General features: G+C 43.2%; 1 protein-coding gene across 1 annotated transcript in view; it reads left to right on the plus strand.

The window, feature by feature from the left end:
* LOC117586265 (neuroligin 4-like) overlaps positions 1-20,868 on the plus strand; it is a 36,056-nt gene that overhangs the window by 5,006 nt on the left and 10,182 nt on the right. Inside the window, exons 4-10 of the mRNA XM_034276208.1 lie at positions 419-568; positions 635-1,068; positions 1,287-1,670; positions 3,753-4,192; positions 4,356-4,474; positions 7,091-7,393; positions 13,940-15,076. Coding sequence (XP_034132099.1) covers positions 419-568; positions 635-1,068; positions 1,287-1,670; positions 3,753-4,192; positions 4,356-4,474; positions 7,091-7,393; positions 13,940-15,076 — 2,967 coding nt within the window. The remainder of the gene's footprint in view (positions 1-418; positions 569-634; positions 1,069-1,286; positions 1,671-3,752; positions 4,193-4,355; positions 4,475-7,090; positions 7,394-13,939; positions 15,077-20,868) is intronic.

The raw sequence follows: 20,868 nt of genomic DNA on the forward strand, positions 1-20,868 counted from the left end.
AGCAGAGAACGAAAAATACAAGCGTGCATTAAGCTCTTCATAAATCTTATTTAAATTCAATTAATTAAGATTAATCGTACGCCACGTAATGCCAATAATTTATACGTAAAAAAAATAAGAAAAAAAGCGAAGGGCAATGGCAGGGCACGTAAACTCTGCGCACAGTGAAAATCTTATCGCAAGTGCCACCCCCCAAGTGCTACCAAAAATCCACGGGGCCAGGGCCAAGTGAATCCACTAATCTGAAGCGATTTCTATGGCAAAATCCGCTTTGCACGCAAACGGAAACATATTTAATGGTGCAGGTTTTGTGGGGCAGTGTAGGCGGGGTGGCATTGAGATAACACAACTTTCTTTTTGCCTTTTAAATGATGATTTCAATTTATGATATATATTTTCTATGTATTCATTGCTTTAGCTGGTGCCAATGAGAAAAAGCTGCCCGTAATGGTGTTCATTCATGGCGAATCCTTCGAGTGGAGCAGCGGCAATCCCTACGATGGCAGCATCCTAGCCAGCTATGGCGAAGTGGTGGTGGTAACACTCAATTATCGGCTGGGCATATTAGGTACAGCAAAACACCCAAACTCAACCCTAAAGAGTCTCTCCTTAATTATGCAAATTCTTCCCATAGGTTTCCTCAATGCCAATCCCAATCCGCATGCCCATGCCAGGGTGGCCAACTATGGGCTCATGGATCAAATGGCAGCGCTCCATTGGATCCAACAGAATATACAGAAATTTGGTGGCGATCCAAATGCGGTAACCCTTGCAGGACATGGCACTGGAGCGGCCTGCATTAACTATCTGATGACATCGCCCACGATGGTGCGGGGACTCTTCCATCGTGCCATCCTGATGTCCGGTTCGGCGTACTCTTCGTGGGCCCTCGTCGAGGATCCCGTGCTGTTTGCCATCAAGCTGGCCAAAGAAGTGAATTGCACTATACCGGAGGACCTGAATCGACACCACGAGCAAATCGTCGACTGTCTGCGGGATGTGCCGCTGGAGGATCTGTACAGTGCGGATATACAGGCACCAAACTTTCTGACATCCTTCGGACCATCGGTAAAATCAAACGAGAAAGAAATTCAAACGAGAGAGTACTCTCCCTCAATTTTCGGTTTTGTTTCCATCCCTTTGTTCTGGTTGTCCGCTTCAATGGACTTTATTACTTACTTTTCCGCTCCTTTTCCACTCTGCAGACGCTGCTTCTGCTCCTTCCTTTGTCGTTTTGCCACTACTTTTGTCATTTACTTGCCGATTGTTACCGTCTTTCAATTTAGGTTGATGGCGTTGTCATACGACCCGGACATTCCAATCTCGATATCGATGATTTAATGGCCCGCAACTCGAAGCGTTCATCAGCGGAGTTTGGCTTCCAGACATCACCGGGTGGCAATGGTGGCTCTGGCTCTGGCTCTGGCGGCGGTGGCAGTGGTGCGTCCTTCAACGGTGGCAGTGGCGGCTACTTTGGCGGTGGCGCCTCCGCCACAGCAAATATGGGCGGTCACTATGATGTGCTTTTTGGCGTCGTTACGGGCGAATCGATTTGGCGCTTCAGTGCTCACGATATACAAAATGGTTTCGAGGGCGAGCGGCGAGATAAAATTATCCGCACTTATGTCCGCAATGCATACAATTATCACCTTAATGAGATATTCTATACGGTAAGTTTGCACTTACCTCAGAGAGAACAAGAGAGAGAGAGAGAGAGGGAGGGGATGTGGTTTGTGTCTGAGGTCTCCGACCCATAAATCTTCTTTGCCATCAGCCGCTGTCTGTCTGTCGTGCCAGTTTTTGGCATCAGTTTAAAGCCTAATTATTGCCTTTATCTGGCCGTTTACTTTTCAACTTTTACTTTACTCTACTTTTTTTCTGCTTGTTTGTTTGTTTGTTTGTTGTTTTTTTTTCTTCCTTTGCTCAAGAAACTGTCTCAAAGTTTGCACTTCAAAACTTTATAGACATTTGCCAGATGCAAAGAAAAATTTGCCTTAAATGTGGGAAATTAGATAAAGACTAACAATTATTTCAATTATGCAGGGGGAACTTTAATTTATTAGAGTATCGAAAGTTTCATGCTGCTTTCCTCTGTTTAATTTATTTTGAATTCAAGTTTAAGCTCCCATTTTGGCTGTCAATAGAATGTGAACACTTCTAGGCGGCAGCTGAAACAACAGCAACAACAACTGTGACTGCTAAAAAAGTCAATTTAAATGTTCGCACATACTGTTTGGTGTAACTGTATGCGAGAGTGTAATTATAATTACACATTGCGTATGGGTAACATTTTCTGCCACCCCTCACGCCCATTGAAACACATTGAAACTCCTGTCTGTCTGCCTGCATTTCAGACTCGTGTTTGCAACTTTTAATATTTTTTTGCATTTAGCTGTTGCTGTTGTGTGTATTTATGTTATGCTTTTACTGGCTGGTTTTCATTTTCATTCTTTCATTGTGCAAGCGAGCGAAATGGAAGGCAGTTAACACGCCATTGCTGCCAAAACATTAACACGCTTTATTTGGCAAATGTGTGCAAGGACATAGACACACAAACATGCACGTGTGTGTGTGTGTGTGTGTGTGTATGCGTGTGCCAACACATACCTACTTAAAAGCGCACAAGCAGCACTTAACCCAAATCACAGTAAACAGCAACAGCAGCGGCATCGTCGCATCGCATCCCAACGTCAGAAGTCAGATTTCTGTGCGAGTATCTGTACCTCAGACTCAAACTCAGACTCAGCCTTGCTGTTGTCACCATTTTCAGCAGATATATTTATATGTACACATGTACATGCATGTGTGTGTGTGGGAAAGTCGTAAATTGCCGACGGCATATATCACGATTATAGCGCTTAAAGCCCGTATTTATTTTACTTCATTATACTTACGAGTGTGCGTAAGCGCAGCGCAAAAAGCAGGACACTCGAGGACACTGGCTTCAGTATTTATCTTCCATAAGCCTTCATTTATGTGGCATGGGGGTCAGCAGACAAGTCCCGAAATGATGTTGATGGCTGCCACGGAAATTAAATTAAATATTCCAATTAATTCAAAGAAGCAAAAAATGACTGAAAAGTTGATATTTGAACCATAAATAATCGACAAATGGTAGCCAAATAATCAATAGAGAATTCAATTACTTTGAAACAATAAGCTAAATATATTTAATACATTTTCAACAATTTCCATTAATTTTTCAAAATTAAAATACTCCAAAAATTTTGGAGAAATGTCTCCCCAACCAAAAATCAATGAAAATCCCCCACAAATATATGGCAGCATCAGTATCAATATTTGCAGAGGAAAATCCAGAGACAATCTGATATCTGGAGGGAGTATAAAAGAATCAGAGACAATGCCATGTAAATATATTCCACACACACACACACACACAACGACAATTGTTAGAATTCATTTAATACTTTCGTTTTTTATTTTTTTGGGAGGGAGATTTTTAAATTATGCATGACATCGATTTTACAGATGCATTTTTGTGGTCGTTTACTAGTGGCAGACACATGCTGGCAGAGATAATCAGAGCGTCGCTCCTGCTGCTCCTTGCCAGCATCGTTTTGTGGCTGTGCGATGTGGATGGGCTACCGCAAACAAGGACATGCAAACACAGTCGAAATCCCCATGTAATCCAGCAAGGATTTGACTTTGCACACATGCAACCAATCCCTCGCTCTCTCCCTCTATATCTATATTTGAGGATGTATTTTATGTAACAAAATACCCTTCTGTAGATCGTCAACGAGTACACGGATTGGGATCGCACATCCCAGCATCCGATCAATACACGAGACACCGCTGTGGCAGCTCTATCGGATGCCCAGTTTGTGGCACCAATTGTCCGAACGGGCGACATCCTGGCCTCACAATCGCCACAGCCCGTAAGCTCTCAGTCGCCGGCAAGCTCGTCGGGAGGCGGAAATCCAGCTGCCTCGACCTCGGCAGGAACGTCCACCCAGCCGGCAGGACGCTGCTACTTCTATGTGTTCGACTATCAGACCAAGGACGGTGATTATCCCCAGCGCATGGGCACGGTGCATGGTGAGGACTTGCCCTACATTTTCGGGGCACCACTGGTGGATGGCTTTAGCCACTTTCCCCAGAACTACACCAAGTCGGAGACAGCGCTGTCCGAAGCTGTGATGATATTTTGGAGCAACTTTGCACGCACCGGGTAAGTGTCTCTGAGAAAAGTCTTAGGACACCTGCTGTCCTGCTGCTGCTGCTGCTGCACTTTAAGCTCTTCCTTCTTTCCGCTTGCTCTAAACTCCACTTAAACTGTTGTATTTTTCATGGCTTTCCTTTACCTTCTTCTTGGCTCTTTCTCTTTGCTGCAGGAATCCGAACGAACACCATCGCCAGGACTCGTCGCTGCCTGTTTCAAAGGAGCGTAATCGCTTTCGCAGCATCACCTGGGAAAATTATGATCCGCTGCATCAAAAGTATTTGGAAATAGGTGAGTAAACCCCACCACCCCACAAGAAAAGTTCTTTCCGGTATTTTCCGCCATGATTTTCCACTGCTTTCCTTTGGCTTTGCTGTGAAGTCTGCTCTTAAATAAGCAATATGCTACCACAGATAGTTTTGAGCTGCCTTTGATGTGGAAACAAGTTTTCTTTGCTTTGGAGTAAAATCTGTTAATATGCAAGTCGCTTTTATTCCTTTGTAAATCTCTCACCCCATAAATGACATGCAAAATGCAGTAAAAAGAATTCATGGCTACCAATTTGCCGTGCCAACAAAAAGAAAGAGCGAATCAAATTTAATTTGAATTTTAAAGAAGGCCCAACGCCTGGAACATGTTCTGCCTGCCAAAAACATGGAAAAATATGAACGTGTAGCAGGGGAAGGCACACACACAAGTACTTGGAAAAAAATGTGGCATAACAAGGGGCGACTGTCAGTACAGTGGAGCAGAAGGTGGCAGAGCTGAAGGAGGAGCAGCGGCAGCAGGAGTAGCATAGCATCCATCCACCTGGTAGATGATGGGCGGACGGGCAATCAAAACGCCCAGAGACGCCCGTCAATGGCTGATGGCAAATGCCGGGAGGGAAGTTGAAAGGAGTTGGAAGCTAAGCGCCAAAGTGTGGATACTGTGTGTACGACATAAAGCTTTATGTGTGTGTTAAATCGGCGCCATTGCTTCCATGTCAAATGTACGAAAATGTTATTAATTTCACATTTTTCACACCTTTTGTGTGCCAATGCCAGCGGCAGATAAAGCACCTAAAGCGGCTAGAAAATAATATTTACATTTAATAAGCATCAATAAATACCCTCAAAACGGTTGTACGAGTTTCAAAATTTAATAAACTAAACTAAAATATGAATACTTCATAGTTTATTTATTTGTTAGGTATTTTTTTGCATTGCATAATCATTTTTGTAGTTTCTTTAGAGTGTTAAATAATTAATATTTATTTATTAGCCATTCGCTTTAGGCGTTAGTGAAGTAAATATGAGTTCAAGACTTTTAAAGTTACAACAGAAAATTGGTCTTTGAAGCTAGAAAAACAGGGAAATTTCCCAAGTGTTCGACTCCTCTGTGGGAAAATTCATTTCCGTACTCAAACATGGTCGACACTTATAATAATCAACTAAAAATATTACCAGGAAGAGCTTACAAAAATATTCGAAAATATATTTTTGTTTACATTCCAAACTTGAGTTGGAAATAGAAGCCTTTTGCGGTTGTTCCCATTACTCCACTTAATGACAAAATCAATATACCCCACTTGACGCAGAGACTCCTCACGCTGCCCCACACTCCTGAGTTCAGTCACTCTGCCACTCAGTCATCTCACTCTTCCACTGAGTCACTTGCTAACACACACACACCCGCACACACACACACACACACACACACACAAATTGAAGATAGCGACAGATATACACGGGCTTAACGGTTTATGAAAATTACGCACAGGTTATGCCAATGGATTTTGCCTTAAGATTGTGTACACGTTGGAGAATGGCTTTTAAAAAGGTAAAGGATAGGGGAAGAATATCATAGGAGAGAGGAAAAGAGAGAGATATAGAAAGAGAGGGCCTGCTGTCACGCACTTTACGCACACGTAAACATTGAAGGACGAAGGACGATGCATATCAAAAGATATGTCTGCTGAAGCCATTACCTCTCCTTCATTTTTCCTTACCTTTTTTCCTTTTTATCTTTTATGCTGTTGATGTTTTGTACGTTTAATTTTAATTGAAACGACACACAGAAGCGCGGCAGCTGACATTCTATACAGAATGCTCATTCAGGCAGCGCCACAGATCTCTGGCACTTTCTATAAGCGCAAGTTTGAAAGGATTTTTGCACTACAAACCTGAAAACTAAAATCGAAATCAAATAATATCCGAGTGTGTGTGTGTGAGTGGGGCAACGGCATACAAAAGAATTTCCACAAAGGCAGCTGTGGAAAATACATTGATCCATAAGCAGACATATCTTATGCATAAGCCTCTCGCCCGGTCACGGGATGGATGATGATGATGATGATGGGAAAACTCTGAATGGATTGAAAGTTCTCCTCTCTGGTGTAAATTATGCAGCCAGCAGCGGCACCAAAATGCGTGCAATTCTCGTATTTTATTTGGATTTCAGATTTCGCATTTTCTCTCACAATCTCGTTCGATTGATGGTTGAGATTCCTCATTTCCTTTTCACATATATTATAAATAAGTTTCCATACATGAGATCTCGCTGCTCTGGCAACAGCACTATTTGCCATTGCCATACGAAGAGCCCTTGACTATGTGCCTGAGGCATCAAAAATTAAACATTTTGTGTCGCTTTCAGCCCACTTTAAAAATAAACAAGACATCAGCAGCAGCAGCAGCAGCAGCAGTTGCCCTCATTTGGGGGGAGCAAGTGTCTGTGTGTCGCTGTCGCTCACCTTTTTGGCATGCAAATGACTTGAGCAAAGTGGCTGGCCCAAAAGCCAACTTTGAATAGTTTTAGAGCATTAGACATGGGCGGGACATGTGGGATATTTGCATGCATGTTTCGTTTGAAAATGAAGATATTTGCTTACACTGCCTTTTGTTTTTGTGGTGTTTTTTCTTGCAGGAATGAAGCCGCGTATTAAGAATCACTTTCGGGCCCATCAACTCTCCATTTGGTTGCGCCTTATACCGGAGCTACATCGCGCGGGGATGGAGGATGTGATAGCTAGACACAATCTGTTTCGAAATCACGATGATATGGACCTGTACGAGGGACCTGTTAAACCGGATCCATTCGGTATATCAACAGCGACATCCTCATCATCCTCCGGCTCGTCGTCGCGCCTCCTTCTTGTCGATGAGCAGTTGATGATGAAGAAGGGACGCGGCATGAATGCTTCGGCCTATTTGAATGGCATATTGGGTGGTAAGTGTATCCAGCTCCCCAGACCCCCTCAACCACAACTCCCCCAAAAACAAACACACTTACAACTGCGACTTTCAGGGGTTTCCCTGCCCGCACGCACACGCACAAAGCTCCCCAAGGAGCAACACGCCTATCGCCTTTGTAGATGTCCCTTTTGGACCTTTGTACCATTCTGCAGTTGTCGTTTAATGCTCTGATTTGACAAAGGCCAAAACCTCAACGAAAGGGACAGAGAGAGATGGAGTGAGAGTGAGAGTGAGGGGCAAGTTTGTGGCCTTTTTGGATGAGGGGCTTTATTTAATTGCGGATTCTGCATAAAGTGACAAATTAAAATAAGGCCACAGGACTTTCTTTACTTCGATTTCTGCTTTAACGCTTTGTCGCACTCAGTTAGACCATCCTTTTGGTTACTCTTTCGTGATGGAAGTGGGAGCTACCCTGTGCCACATTTCGCCTTAAATCAAGACAACTTCTAGCAAAGTACTTGTACTTCCTTCATACATGTGTAAACATTGAAGATACACATTCTGCACAAAAACGTGTACGCACATGTGCGCATTTGTCTAATAACTGAGGCAAATGAAATATATTACGCAAACGCCATGTGTGGTCGGATAAATGTTTGGTTCTCCCCCACTCAAGTGAAAACCCGAAATTCGAAAGAGGAAAACTCTTCTTATTTATTCTTTCTTTTATGCTTTTCTCCCTCTTCCACTTCTGTGGAAAATCAACACTTTTTTTCTTCTTTTTGACTAGGCAAAAGAGTTGTGTTTACTCGGCCTTGTGCTCCGTCGTCGGTCGGTCCTGGGCCTAGTCCGGTCCTCTGTTTACTTCACTTTTGTGGCAAAGTGGAGATTGCAAAGTTGGCATTTTGTGACTCCCAAGCCCCATAACCCTCTTTCTGCCGCCATGACATTTCCATTTTGACCCCAAAGAACTTCTCGGACCTCCAGCTGGGGATCCTCCGGCCCCGTTTGCTTATTGAAATTACGTCCATCCATGGGAGATGGAAGTCGGGACAAGGAATATGGAATTTGGGGGGGTTTTTTGGCTTTTGAATTTATATTGTGCCGACTGCTGACTTTTGGAAATGCACTCAACTGTAATCTCTACAAGTATTAAGTGTGTGCAACCTTTTTTGCGAGCCACCCCCAACACATTCCCTGTCTGCTTGTGGCATACATTTCTCGTTTTGGGGTTGGCTTTCGAGTGACTCTGGTGTCTAAGATGCCACAAATGCAAATAGCGCATAATTTTAATGCACTTGCATGTACACTCTAGCTTCACCCCGTATCATCCCCTAGCTCTGATGGCAAGTCATTAAACCAGTTTATGTAAAACTCGTTGGCGGAAAACTTTTTCAACACTTAGTCTAAATTAACAGCAAACTTTCCTCGGCGCTTTCCTCCGCTCGCTTTTCCCTTTATGTTTTTCGCCATTTTTTAATAAACTGTCCCCACAGCTCGCTTTCTCTCTCTCTCTCTCTCTCTCTGTGTGTGGCAAGTGCAACTCAAGCAGCAGCTGCGTTGCTTTGGAAACACACTCCTAAGGGGGCAGAGAGAGAGAGGGAGAGAATTCAACTCAAACATCAAATGCTTGCATTTGGTGGCAGTGCTGTGGTGGGCGGCCTCCCCCTGATGGGCGTGGCCTTGTTTCATGCCATAGCAACTGTTTCTGCGACTTCGACCGTTGCTGTCGCTGTCGCTGTCGCTGAGGCTGAGGCTGCCACTGCCGTTAGCTTATCTCAGAGTCAGAATTAAGCCACAGTCAATTTTAAGCGAAACTTTCGCGCAGTTCCACTACAAGACCCTCTTCCCCAGTGCACACGCTTACTTCGCGATTCAACCTCCAGACTACACCCTTCCAGTTACCCTCTATTTCCCCTTCTAGCTATCATTGCTAAGTTTGCCAATTCAAAACGCATTCGGATTAGCTTGTGGAGGGGACCAATTGCCAATCGTGGCAATTGTACGAGGAGTTTCACCAAAAGCCAAAATTCTTGTCCATTAGAAAACACTAGAAATTAAGGCAAGCTTTAGAAAGTGCAGATTTATGCACAGTCGCATATACCCGGTACTGCAATCGGTAATCAGTTACATCGATCACGCAGGCAGCGCAGTCTTCGTGTTTGCGTTCCTCCATTCTCCCGCTCCAAGCAGAACGAGACCCGAGAATCGTCCGCTATGGAGAGAAAGAGAGCGCAACATAAAAAGGTCGCTGCCTTGTTGTTTTTGTCTGCTGATATTTATCAGCAGGTAGATCGCTCGAAAGCTGTGACCAATGTAAATTGCAAAAACAATTTTGCATCGTTTTGCGCTCTGCGTCTCTTCGCCCCTCGAGTCGTGATGCTTTCAAGTGAATTGCAAAGCAAATAAGAGTTCCATTAGGTGACCGTTTATCTGTTTGTTTAAGTAAGAAATAGTGCCACAGCTATTTAGATTGTTTCTGCCCTGTATATGAGAGTCGGAAAACTTGTATTTCCAGAGTTGAAATCGTTTTCCACTCTTGTTGTTGATTGGAAGAGACAGCCCTTTAAAATTTAATTTCCATGACTAATCTGTGACCAAAACAAACAGCAGAGAACATCAGAGAATAGCGGACAGGAGAGCATGACTTGTGGTGGCCTTGTCACCGGATGGTGGTGATGGGGGAGTGAGCGTTGGAACCACAGAGCGAGCCACAAGGACAACAGAAAATGTTCATTTCAATTAGTGCAAGAGGCCAGAGCCAACATCCAACAAACGCTGCTGCGAAAACTAAATCCTCCGCCCATCAAAACAAACTTACAGGCAAACAGAAAAGCGACGCAGAGAAGAGAGAGAGAGAGAGAGAGACAGAGTAAAATGTAGATGGAGGTGACTACGATTCACAGAAATATAGAATGGTAGAATGGTATAAAATGTAGTAGACAGAGAGCGGACACAAAAGTGGGAATAGAAGATGATAAAATGCCTGAAAAGCGACAAACAGCTGTCAGAATGACAGCCGACGGACGCAGGCCACAAAAAACAACGCCCAACAGTGGAGGTTTAGGAGCGGAGTCTAGAGATTGGAGATTGTAGGAAAGCCCCAGACACGCTGGGAGGCACCGACCGACCGACCGACCGACAGACCCAAAGAGACCCAGAGACCGAGAGAGAGAGAGAGAGAGACCGAGAGTCACAGTGTCATATGGACTCGACATACTTTGACATGCTTTTCATTTAAGCGTTGACTTTGCCAACTGTGCTGCCTCTTGGTCTCCTACTGTCGTCGTCAACGTCGTCACCTTAGCCATTGCCGTTTCCGTTGCCTTTACTTATACAACCAACCTATTTTGGCCAAAAAGAGGCGACAGCAATATGCAACTAAAAGCCAAAAAATCCACAAGAACGAGAAACCGCAACAAAACACAAATCGAAAGACGTGAGAACTGAAAACTGAAAGCCAAGAAAAACGCTATGCGAAAATGGAAAACAAGTTTTTCCAAAGAAGTTTAAGTCGCTCGGTGGCGTGAAAAAAAGTTCCCAGAGTTGAAGTACTTGGATTTTTCTGAGTTTTTTCCATAGTTTTTTTTCGTATTTTATGTCTCTGTTTTGTCTTCCTTTTGATGGAATACTCGAGGATCTCTTTGTGGCTGGAAAATGTTCGAGTTATAAAAATATATTTGTAGCTGAAATGGATTTGAGAACGAATTTGTATGAAGATAAATGCGCTTGCAAGTGAAACATGAAGAAAAGCAAGACAAAGGAAAACTCTCTATCTTTCACAGAGTATAAGTGCTTTAAAAATAGCCTTTGTTGTTTCAGAAAAGAGTTCTGACACTCTTTGCTTTGACTTTGTTGCATACATGGGTTTAAAAACGAAGTTGAAAGAAATTAAATTGGACTTGCACATGAAACAAGAAGATGAGAAAAAATAAGGACAAAACTTTCTCACTCTTTCACAAAGTAGCTTAGCAAAGTAGTTACACAATTCGGACACTCTTTTCTTTGATTTTGTAGCAAAAATGGGTTTAAAGTGGAAAGAAAGTAAATGTGGTTTGGTGGAACAAAGCAAGCAACACTCTCTCTTTCACACAGTAGCTTAGCTCTACAAATGACAGAATTCTGACACACTTTCGCACTCCTCCTCCCATAATTTCTCCTCTTCTTAAGCCATAAAAATGTGTCCAAATCGATGCCTAAACGTGGCCAATATTTCCTCGAGTTATGGTTAGCACATTGTCTTGGGATTTATGTAGATTGAGTTTTGCAATCATTTTCAAGTAGAGTTTTTTCCATGCTTTCTCACTTTTGTTTTATTCAACTGTCCAGAATATAAAATTATTTCCATTTTCTATGCTCCATGCACCACTTAAGGCGTCTCCTTCACTTCCATTGTATCCGCCAAAGGTATACACGACTGTTGGACGTGAAGGAGTTGAAAATGTTCTGTGATAACAAATGGGTTTTTGCTCTCCTGTCCTCTCCGTTGGGGGGCCGCCCATGCTCCCCTTGAAAATGGTGTATTTGTCATTGTCTTGGCATTGTTTTGGAGTCTCCACTGGAAGAGTCCTCCTTTGGAGTCCTACTCAAGTGCTTCCTACACTTGGCATTGTTTTGTATCAAGTGCGGGAGGATATGAATGAATGCCATTCGTATGATGGGAAGATAATGGAGTAGTTGTGTGTTGGCTGTGGCTCTGAATGTTTGTCTCTAAAGTTTTGCCTTTCAATTTTCTGCATATCAACACACAATTTTTGGCACAAAGTTATATTCGCTCAAGATTAAAGACTTGAGGCACGTATTTTGCATAAATATTTTACAAATAAATCTCTCCTAATAATCTCTCTCTTCGTCTGCCTTTGTCTCTCAGTAATCGTGTGAAGATTCACAGCTGCCATTCAAAGTCTAAGGGAAGCGAACCAGAGAAGAGCTTTTCCAATTTTCATTCAAGTGTGGCATTTAATTTACTCAAGATTTTTGGGTTAACAAAAGAACTTTTGCCATCAGGTGGAGGGAACGCAACTAAAAAAAAGAGAAAAGGAAAAAAAAGAAAAGAAAAGGAAACCAATTTGGAATTAGCCTCTCAATCTATACATAATTCTCAGCCATCAATCATGATTGTGTGGGTGTGTGTGTGTGGGGGTTGAGCAACCTGTCACTTGTCTACACTCTGAAGAAACACTTGAGACTCGCTCGCTCCCCTCTCTCAGTGTGAGTGTTGTGGCAACCCTTTTTGGGGTGCAAATTCCCCCCTTTGGGTAGCACTTTTCTCGACCCTTTCTCGGCCACTAAGCTTTTTATCATTCCGCTCCATTTTGCATTTAATTTTGCGCACAAGTACGAAAAATACTTTGGCTTCAGTTTGTGTGCAGCTTTTCGTGATTTTTCCCTCTCAGTTTTAATTCCTTTTTATTTTTATTTTTTAATTTTGCTTTTCGTTTGCCATTGCGTTCAAGGACCTCCCAACCCCCGCCCAGCAGCAGCAGCAGATAGTGATGTTTACGAGGACACATGGCCTCAGTGAAGCATTGAGCTTGAGACAGAGACCCAAAAAGGGAGATGGAGCAAGGAGAGGAAGGGCCCTGCTTAATGTGGCTTTAATTAGTGGAATCAGAAAAAAAAGAAGAGACAGAGACAGAGAAGAGTCGAGTCGAGTCGAGAGGAGCAACCCCAAGCCATAAAATCAAACTGGAAATGAGGGTGCAGAAGTAGAGGATGATGCTTCATGGAATGTCCTTGCATAAATTAGATATTTCTGCAGGCTCAGCTGATGCGGCATCGGTCGGGCACATTTATTAAGTGAACCATTTCTATTTTCAGTGATAGTTTGACATTTCCCTTCCAGCTTAATCAGCCCTCACCATCCTCGAGGAATCGCTAGAAATATGCAAATTTCCCTCCTCGCAGTGCTAGGGATTTTCTTTCATTTACTTTCGTGGGTTAAGCCTGCTCCCCGTGCCACATGTTGCTTTATACTTGCCAAGCAACCGACTCGACTGTTTACCTGATTTTGCTTCTATTCCCATTTTTCACTGGAATTCAGGTCAAACAGAAAGCGAGACAGAGACAGAGAGAGAGTGTGTGTGTGTGTGTGTGTGCAGGGTTTTTATTTATTTTCGTCTTTGTTCTGGGAAAACTCTTAACCAGAGCTTAGGCATCATCGTGGCACAGAAAATTGATGATGGGATAAGGCACATGAAAGAACATTAAATAAGGCCAAAAAGGGGGCTGCAGCTAAAACCTGTTAATTCTGAGGATAATCAGCAGAGCTCTACGGGCATTTCTGTAGACAGAATCGCACATTCCCAATGAGCGCCTCTTGAATGCTAGAGCTTAAACCCATCGCTTTGACCCCATTTCGATATCTTAAAGATGTAAATTACATCCAACAGAAAGTGCATTGCACTCGTAATGGAAATTGTGTGGCATCTGAAACAATATTTTGCCAAACCCCCCCCCCGGAGGCCTCATCCTGCCCATTCATCGTACGAGTGAGGACATTACTCATACGACACCATGGACATGGGGAAGTAAATAAGCAAAGAGATTAATATGCAATTCTACCTTCTCCTCTTTGCAGTGACCACCGTGGAGCCCAACAATATGTATACGACCTGTATACCAATTGGAGGAAATTATACGAACGGCGGTGGCGGTGGTGGCGTGTTTGCCCCAACAACACTGGCGAACGCCTCGTCGGACACTTTGGCCTCGGGCTTCGAGGCGGCCGGCTATGCGGCCTATTCGACAGCATTGAGCGTTACGATTGCCATCGGCTGCAGCCTGCTGATACTCAACGTTCTCATCTTTGCGGGTGTCTACTATCAGCGGGACAAGACGCGGCTGGAGGTAAAGACACTGCAGAAGCAATATCAGCAAAGGAGCATGCACCAGCAGGTGCCGTATCCGCCGGAGCCCATCAAGCACGCCCACTACCACATGGGCCACTCGCAGAGCTCCGCGAATGTCATTGTGGATGTGGAGAGTCATCAGGACTCGCAGGCGGGGCAACAGGCGGCCATGCTGCTGCAGGCGGCCGCTGCAGCCGCAGCAGCAGCTGCAAATGAGGCAAAGCCACCGCCACCTCATATCTGCTCGAACACGGGCATGCAACAGCAGCAACAGCAACAACAGCAGCAGCAGGGTGGCGGCAACACTGGCCCACTAGACGGCTCAAAGGTGCCCACAGATGGCATGGGCAATGTCACCTACAGCACCAGTTCCAAGCAGCAGCAACATCAGCAGCAGCAGCAGCAGCAACAGCAGCGAGAACATATGCAAATCAAGGGTGGTGGCACGCAAACCTTCGGGCGGGGCACCTCAAACGCTGCCAATGGAGGCGCAGGCAATGGTGGTGGCGGTGGCGGTGGCGGTGGTGGTGGTGGCGGGGGATCTGGATCGGCCTCTGTTGTCGTGTCCGGTAATAGCGTCAGCTACAATCCCGGCATGATGACGCTCCCCAAATCGGGCACGCTGCATCACGCCGCAACATTGAATTATGCGCGAAACGCCTTGAATCTGGCGGGTGGCGGCACCGCCCTGGTGGATAGCCGCGGCAATGTGCTGCTCACCAGCGTGGCACCCGTGGGCGGACACCCGGGCATGGGCGCTGGTGGCTCCTCAAGCGGTGGTGGCGGTGGCGGTGGCGGTGTTGATTGCATGACTCTGCCACGCAATCTCAGTCTGGCTGCCGCAGGACGACACAATCCCACGACAGGTGAGTGCCAAACACACACACAAAAATAACTTTTACCTTTGAAGCAGGAGCAGCAGAGTCGAGGATGCAATCGAATTGGCTCTTGCTGCTGCCAAAAGTTGCAAGAGTCGAGCTGCTTTTTGCCTTTTGCTGCTTGCCACACACACACACACACACACACACACACACACACACACACACAGAGAAAGGCAGCAGCTGTAGCAACAATATTGTGGCGCTGGGTAACAATCAAGAGCTGAAATCTGATAAGATTTCATTTCATTATGAAGTGCCGGCTGGCTCTTCCTCCTCTCACTCTTCGGCCACCTCTTCTCCGCTTTCCCTGCTTTCTCTTTGCTCTCTGGCTGCTTGTTTTCTGCGTTATTCGATTTCAAGCAAATGAATTTTGAGATTGAAAAGCTTTTTTGTTGTTTTTGTGTGAGAATTTCACGCTTTTGGCCAAGATATCAAATACACTTTTGCATTCCACAAAACAGCAACGAAAATAAAACTTTTAATGCGGTTTCCCCTCTCCTCCACCGCACACAAAACTTTATTGAATGAATTCTGTGAAAATATTGAAACGGAAGACCAAAATAAAAGCAACAACAAATGTTATTCGTTGGCCACTCAGCCATTCAGGGAAAACTTTCTTTACTTTTCAGGTGTTTCGATTTTATTTCCAATTAAATAAAGCAATTTGCATCTCTCGTAGAACTTTTGAAGGTATTTCGGTGTTTTCGCAACGCTTGAAACCCCATAAAAATTCCAACTTTACGCCCGAATCTGCTTCAATTTTTGCCACGCCCCAACGGTTTTGTCAGAATGAAGGAGTGTTTGACCTGTCACAAGAGTACAACCCACTGGAGCTCCTTAACACACATAAATTTCCTGCTAAATCATCCCAAACAAACGGAGAATATTGCTTAATCAAATCGAATGACCTTCGTGCCCAAAAAAGGAAAGGTCTGACATTGCAGAAAAGCCAACAAAAAAGTCCAAAAGAGGAAAATGTTCGCGTGAAAATTGAAATTGTTCTAATCAGCCGATGTGTCCGTCCGTAACACGTGTTATTGAATCATTGGAAAGGAAAAACGGAAGAACAGAAAGGAAAAACCACTAGAAGGAGACCAAAACATAAGAAGGGGGGCGGCGAAAAACATTTACGCATCGCTGCGGGTCAACGGAGTTTTGACTTTTGACCAAAACGAATCCCCCCAGCCCCAGACCTTCGAGTAATCCCAGATCCGAGGGCTTCGCCTCGGGTCTACAGCGGAAATTGTTGTACAAATTAATGCTCCACTGATTGCCAATGTTTTACCAGACTTCTGTTTGCTTGATGAGCTGTTAAATATGATGAGGAGGGGAAAGGAGAAAGGAGAAAGGAGAAAGGGACTTATGCCAGACATTGACAGTTTTTCGCTCGGCCCGCCACACAGACATCACGCAATGAAGTCGTTATGGTGAAGCACTTGAAGGAATAGGAGCATGCCCCCCAAAAATGAAATAAAGATTCGTTTTAGCCGATTGTATCTTGAACATTAGCATTTTGTGTAAGTCACGAACAACATGATTTTATGATAAGATTTTTGCAATTTCAATCGACAGACAAATCTAAAGCGATTCCATTTATGCCATAAAGGTACGAGCCGCAGCGGTAGCCATAAAACAATTCTCCCTCCCACCACTTGAGAGCGCGCTCTACTCCTTCAACCGTATTAAGCCAATAAAAAAAAAACGAAGAAAGAAACGCATAAAACTGTTTTTGTTGTTGGTTTTAGTTTATGCACAATAAAATGAAAACATTAACCAAGCCAACGGTGCAGAATAAGAGCGGGAGCAGGAAGGCACAGCAGAATTATGTGATTTTTATGGCAGAACCCGCACCGGGTGGAAATTCTCTCTTCCACCTCACCTGCCCGTCTGCTGTTGACATATTTGTTTCATAAATATAAATTTAAGAGAATCGATAACAAATGGAATAACAAAAAGGGAAAACCGTCCATAGCTACTGGTCAACGGTGGGCAATTGTTTTTTCAAATAACAAAATACCTGCCGATGACAGATGAGCGGGGGCAGGGGCTGGGTAGAAATCTCTCATTTTCCATAAACAAATTAGGGTTGAGCATTGAAAATAAACCGCGAGCGGCCAGCAGCAGCTTTTGGGATTGACAGATAATTTATACAAAAATAAATTTGAATTGTGGCCATGGTGCGGGAACTTGTAAATGGAAATCGCTCCAGTTTTTTTGGGGGCATATATTTTCCAATCATGCGATTCCATGATGATTTCCCTGGAAATGCCAGGAATAAACCAGGAAATATGAGGAAAATATTATGAAAATTACTACAAAATGTTAGGCATATAAAGAAGAATAAATACTTGGAAAACTATTAGAAAAATTAGTTGGAAAAGTACAACAAAAAAGTAATTAGACTGTACCACAGATACTACCATTAACATGTTAGAGAAAACACTAGAAAAATTATAAAGAAAACCATAAAAATACTAGAGAAAATACAATAAAAACTACTAGAAAATTATTACCAGAAAACTAGTGCAAGAAATTACGAATTTTCCAAGGAACTTTTCCGCTTTGGTGTCCATCTGCAGCAATAATCAATTAAATGGTGACACTCCATTTTCCTGCCATTTACCTTCCATTTCCCACTTGCAAAATCACTCTTTTTTTTTGTCTACTTTTATTTTGGCCACTCGACACAGAACCAATTTCCAAGTTCCAGGGAATTGGAATCCAATTCTTAGCTACTTGAGCAGGTTTATGCACTTCTCTCCAATGTTGGCGGCACTCTCGGCGCTCGGCTCTCGCTCTCTAATTGCTGGTCGATAATGGCTGAAAAGCAGGAAAAATAACACAAGCCAAAGCGGAAGCTGGCGGATGGTGCTGATGACTGTGGCAGGTCGTTCACTGAAAACTTGAGCCAAAAATATTCATTTTCCATCACATTTTTCTTCGTTTTTCTTCTCTGTTTTTGGATTTACATAGAATATTTTCGTGTTCGTAGATGGATTCATTTTACGCTCGCGCCTTAACGGAAGCGGAAATTTCGTAGTGGTTAAGTAGGAGATGGTGGGGCGTGGCCCATGATGTTGTTGTGTTGCCCCCTGCCGCTGTTGTTGCTCTTGTTGCTACTTCTGCCACTGCCACTGATGATGACGATGAGGATGATGATGCCCTTCGTTGTTGCCTTTCAGGTGGCAGTGTTGTCGGAAGTGGCGAGTGTTTTCTCTGTTGGCATTTTGAGCGCTCTCTGCATTATTTATAATTATTGCGAATTTTCATATAATTATGCGTGGGCGCATATTTTCAGCGTCTACCTCGGCCCTCGGCCCTCTCCCTCAATTTTCCTTGGTGTTTCCTTCGTCTTTTTTTCCCTGTCTAGTTATTTATTTAAGCTGTCTTAAAAAAAGAACACTATAAATATTAAAGTCAACGGTAGCTTGTGTCTGCCACCGAAAATCTTTGCGTAATTAATGTTTGCTCTGAGATTGTTGCCACTTAAAAGGCAGTGGCACATTCCAGAGGCAACTGAAATTATCTGAGATTTGCTGGCATTGTTCAATGGTGGGCTCTTTAAGTGCCTCATTAGTTTAAGTTGGGTTTTCTTTTAAATTTCAATAATTTTGCTAAAATATTTCATAATTTAAAAGCAGCTTAAGTGGAGCTGTAAAGCGATTTGAAATGCTGATACATGAGTGGATAGCTTTGATTTCAATAAAATTACTATAACTTTCACAAAATGAATGTCCTGAAGTTTAGTTGAGTTGGATCAATTTGAATTGCTTTAATTTCCTTTCCATTGGTCTAAAATTTCATAAGTTAAATTTACACTAAGGCATTGAGAATGACTAGAAAAAAACATCAGAGAAAATACTGTCCTAATACTGTTACTGAGCTAACACTTCCATAATCCCCTTTACAAAAACACTATCCTGGTAATACTACTGAACATCCTTCATAATAATAACTGAATACCTTTTGGCCCAGGCTCCTACTAAATCATCAAACAAAAAGCTTTATTGGCCTTTTACACTCACCCTGACACTCCCACCATCCGCACAAAAGTTCATTTCAGGGGGAAATGCAAAGTGAGTGGAAAAATGTGTTGCCTACTTTTTCGGGGCAATTGGAATTTTCTGCGTATTATGCAGCAGCAGAACACAAAAACAACTTTTTTTGGTTTTTGGCGAAAAATTTGATTAGAGACTTATAACTAAGCTCTGGCATTGAGAAGTTTTCTGTTTTTTTTTTTTTGTTTGGTTTGTTCAATTGATAAAAATGCTCAGTCAGCGTGTTGTTTTTTTCTTGTCCTTAATCATTTTGCATACATTTTTACATTTTTGACAGAGCTTTGAGCTCTTTTGTAGCACAGCGTTAAGCACTCAAAGTGAGGCTATTTCACATATCTGTTTTTGTGGCACTTTTCAATTTATTCAGCTTTTCCGACAACTTTTCCGTACAAAATGGAGCACAGCGAAGGAAGCGGGGAACTGGCTGGAAATTGAGTAAAAACAATGAAGCGTAAACGATTTTTGCTGACATGTGTGTGGGGTAGGGAGAGAGAGACTTAAATATAATAAAAAAAATACGGCAGCAAACAAAAGGCAAACGCGAGTTGCCTGTTAAGCGGCACAAACATGTAAAAGAGCGAAAAGAATATATGACCGAAGGATAAGAGATGGGTAGGCAGAGACCCGCCACCTTATGCATGACGTGACATGATTGTCATTCACATTGTCAGCGACAGGCAGAAGCGGCAGAACAACAGTCAGTCGATGCCACAGCCACCGCCAGGACATAAACAGCTTCATACAAATGTTATTATTGAAATTTCCACACAGAGAGAGAAGGAAAAAGGCAACAAAACGGAGCCCGTAAGAGGAGTACAATACAAAAAGTGTATTGTGTGATGAAAAATCTATTTGCAAGTCCCACAAACCCATCTTCTCCTTTCTGCCATTCCCTTACATTCTAACAGCATATGTTTGGCCGAAAAAAATGGTGCCTCTACTTCCACATAGAAGTAGAAACCAAACCAAAGCAAAGCAAAGCAAAACATTATTCGATGCCCATCGAAGGGCGTCCGTCATCTTATTGTGAGTCGCCCTCTCGCTCTCTCACTCTTCCGTTCCCATTCCAGAGGCCCTTCCTTCATTTCTTTGGTTTTATTATTTCGTCTTTTGCTTTGCTTTGATATTCTCCCCTACCCAATAAATAGTTGTCGCACTTTTTTCCGCAGTTGCCCGCAGTTCTATTGTTGTTGTGCATTGCGCACATAGTTAGAGATAAGACAATATTATTTTATTGCCCCTGGGCAGGGGGGTAGAAAAGGCAAATGTAGATGGCCACTATACTATACTCCACTCGGGCTCCCTCTCAGCCCCCCCTGTTAGTGGTCAAGGCAAAGCAAGGGTCCTTTTTATTGGGCGACACAAAACTTCAGTTAGAGCGAAATATTTTTGTGGTCTGGCCATGAAATGTTTTTGCATGAAATTCTTCATCATTTCTACTGCCATTTGGCACTAAAAATTCTTCATTTCCTGCTGTCATTACCTCAGTCTTCAAGGACTTTTCGTGATAAAAGGATAGTGCCAAGTTTTCAATGAACTTTTACACTCTTCTAAGATAAATGGATTTCATATTTGCTGATAACTTTCTGCACCCAGCTGCTGGGCCATTTGTCATCAATCCATTAAGATGAATTTCTCTTGTCAAAGATGTCAAAACTATTGCATAAACTAACATTAAACTCAAGTACGAGAGAAAGAGAGAGAGTCCTGTGACGACGA

The sequence above is a fragment of the Drosophila guanche genome, unplaced genomic scaffold (genome assembly GCF_900245975.1).
Source record: "Drosophila guanche unplaced genomic scaffold, DGUA_6, whole genome shotgun sequence".
NCBI classification, from domain to species: domain Eukaryota; kingdom Metazoa; phylum Arthropoda; class Insecta; order Diptera; family Drosophilidae; genus Drosophila; species Drosophila guanche.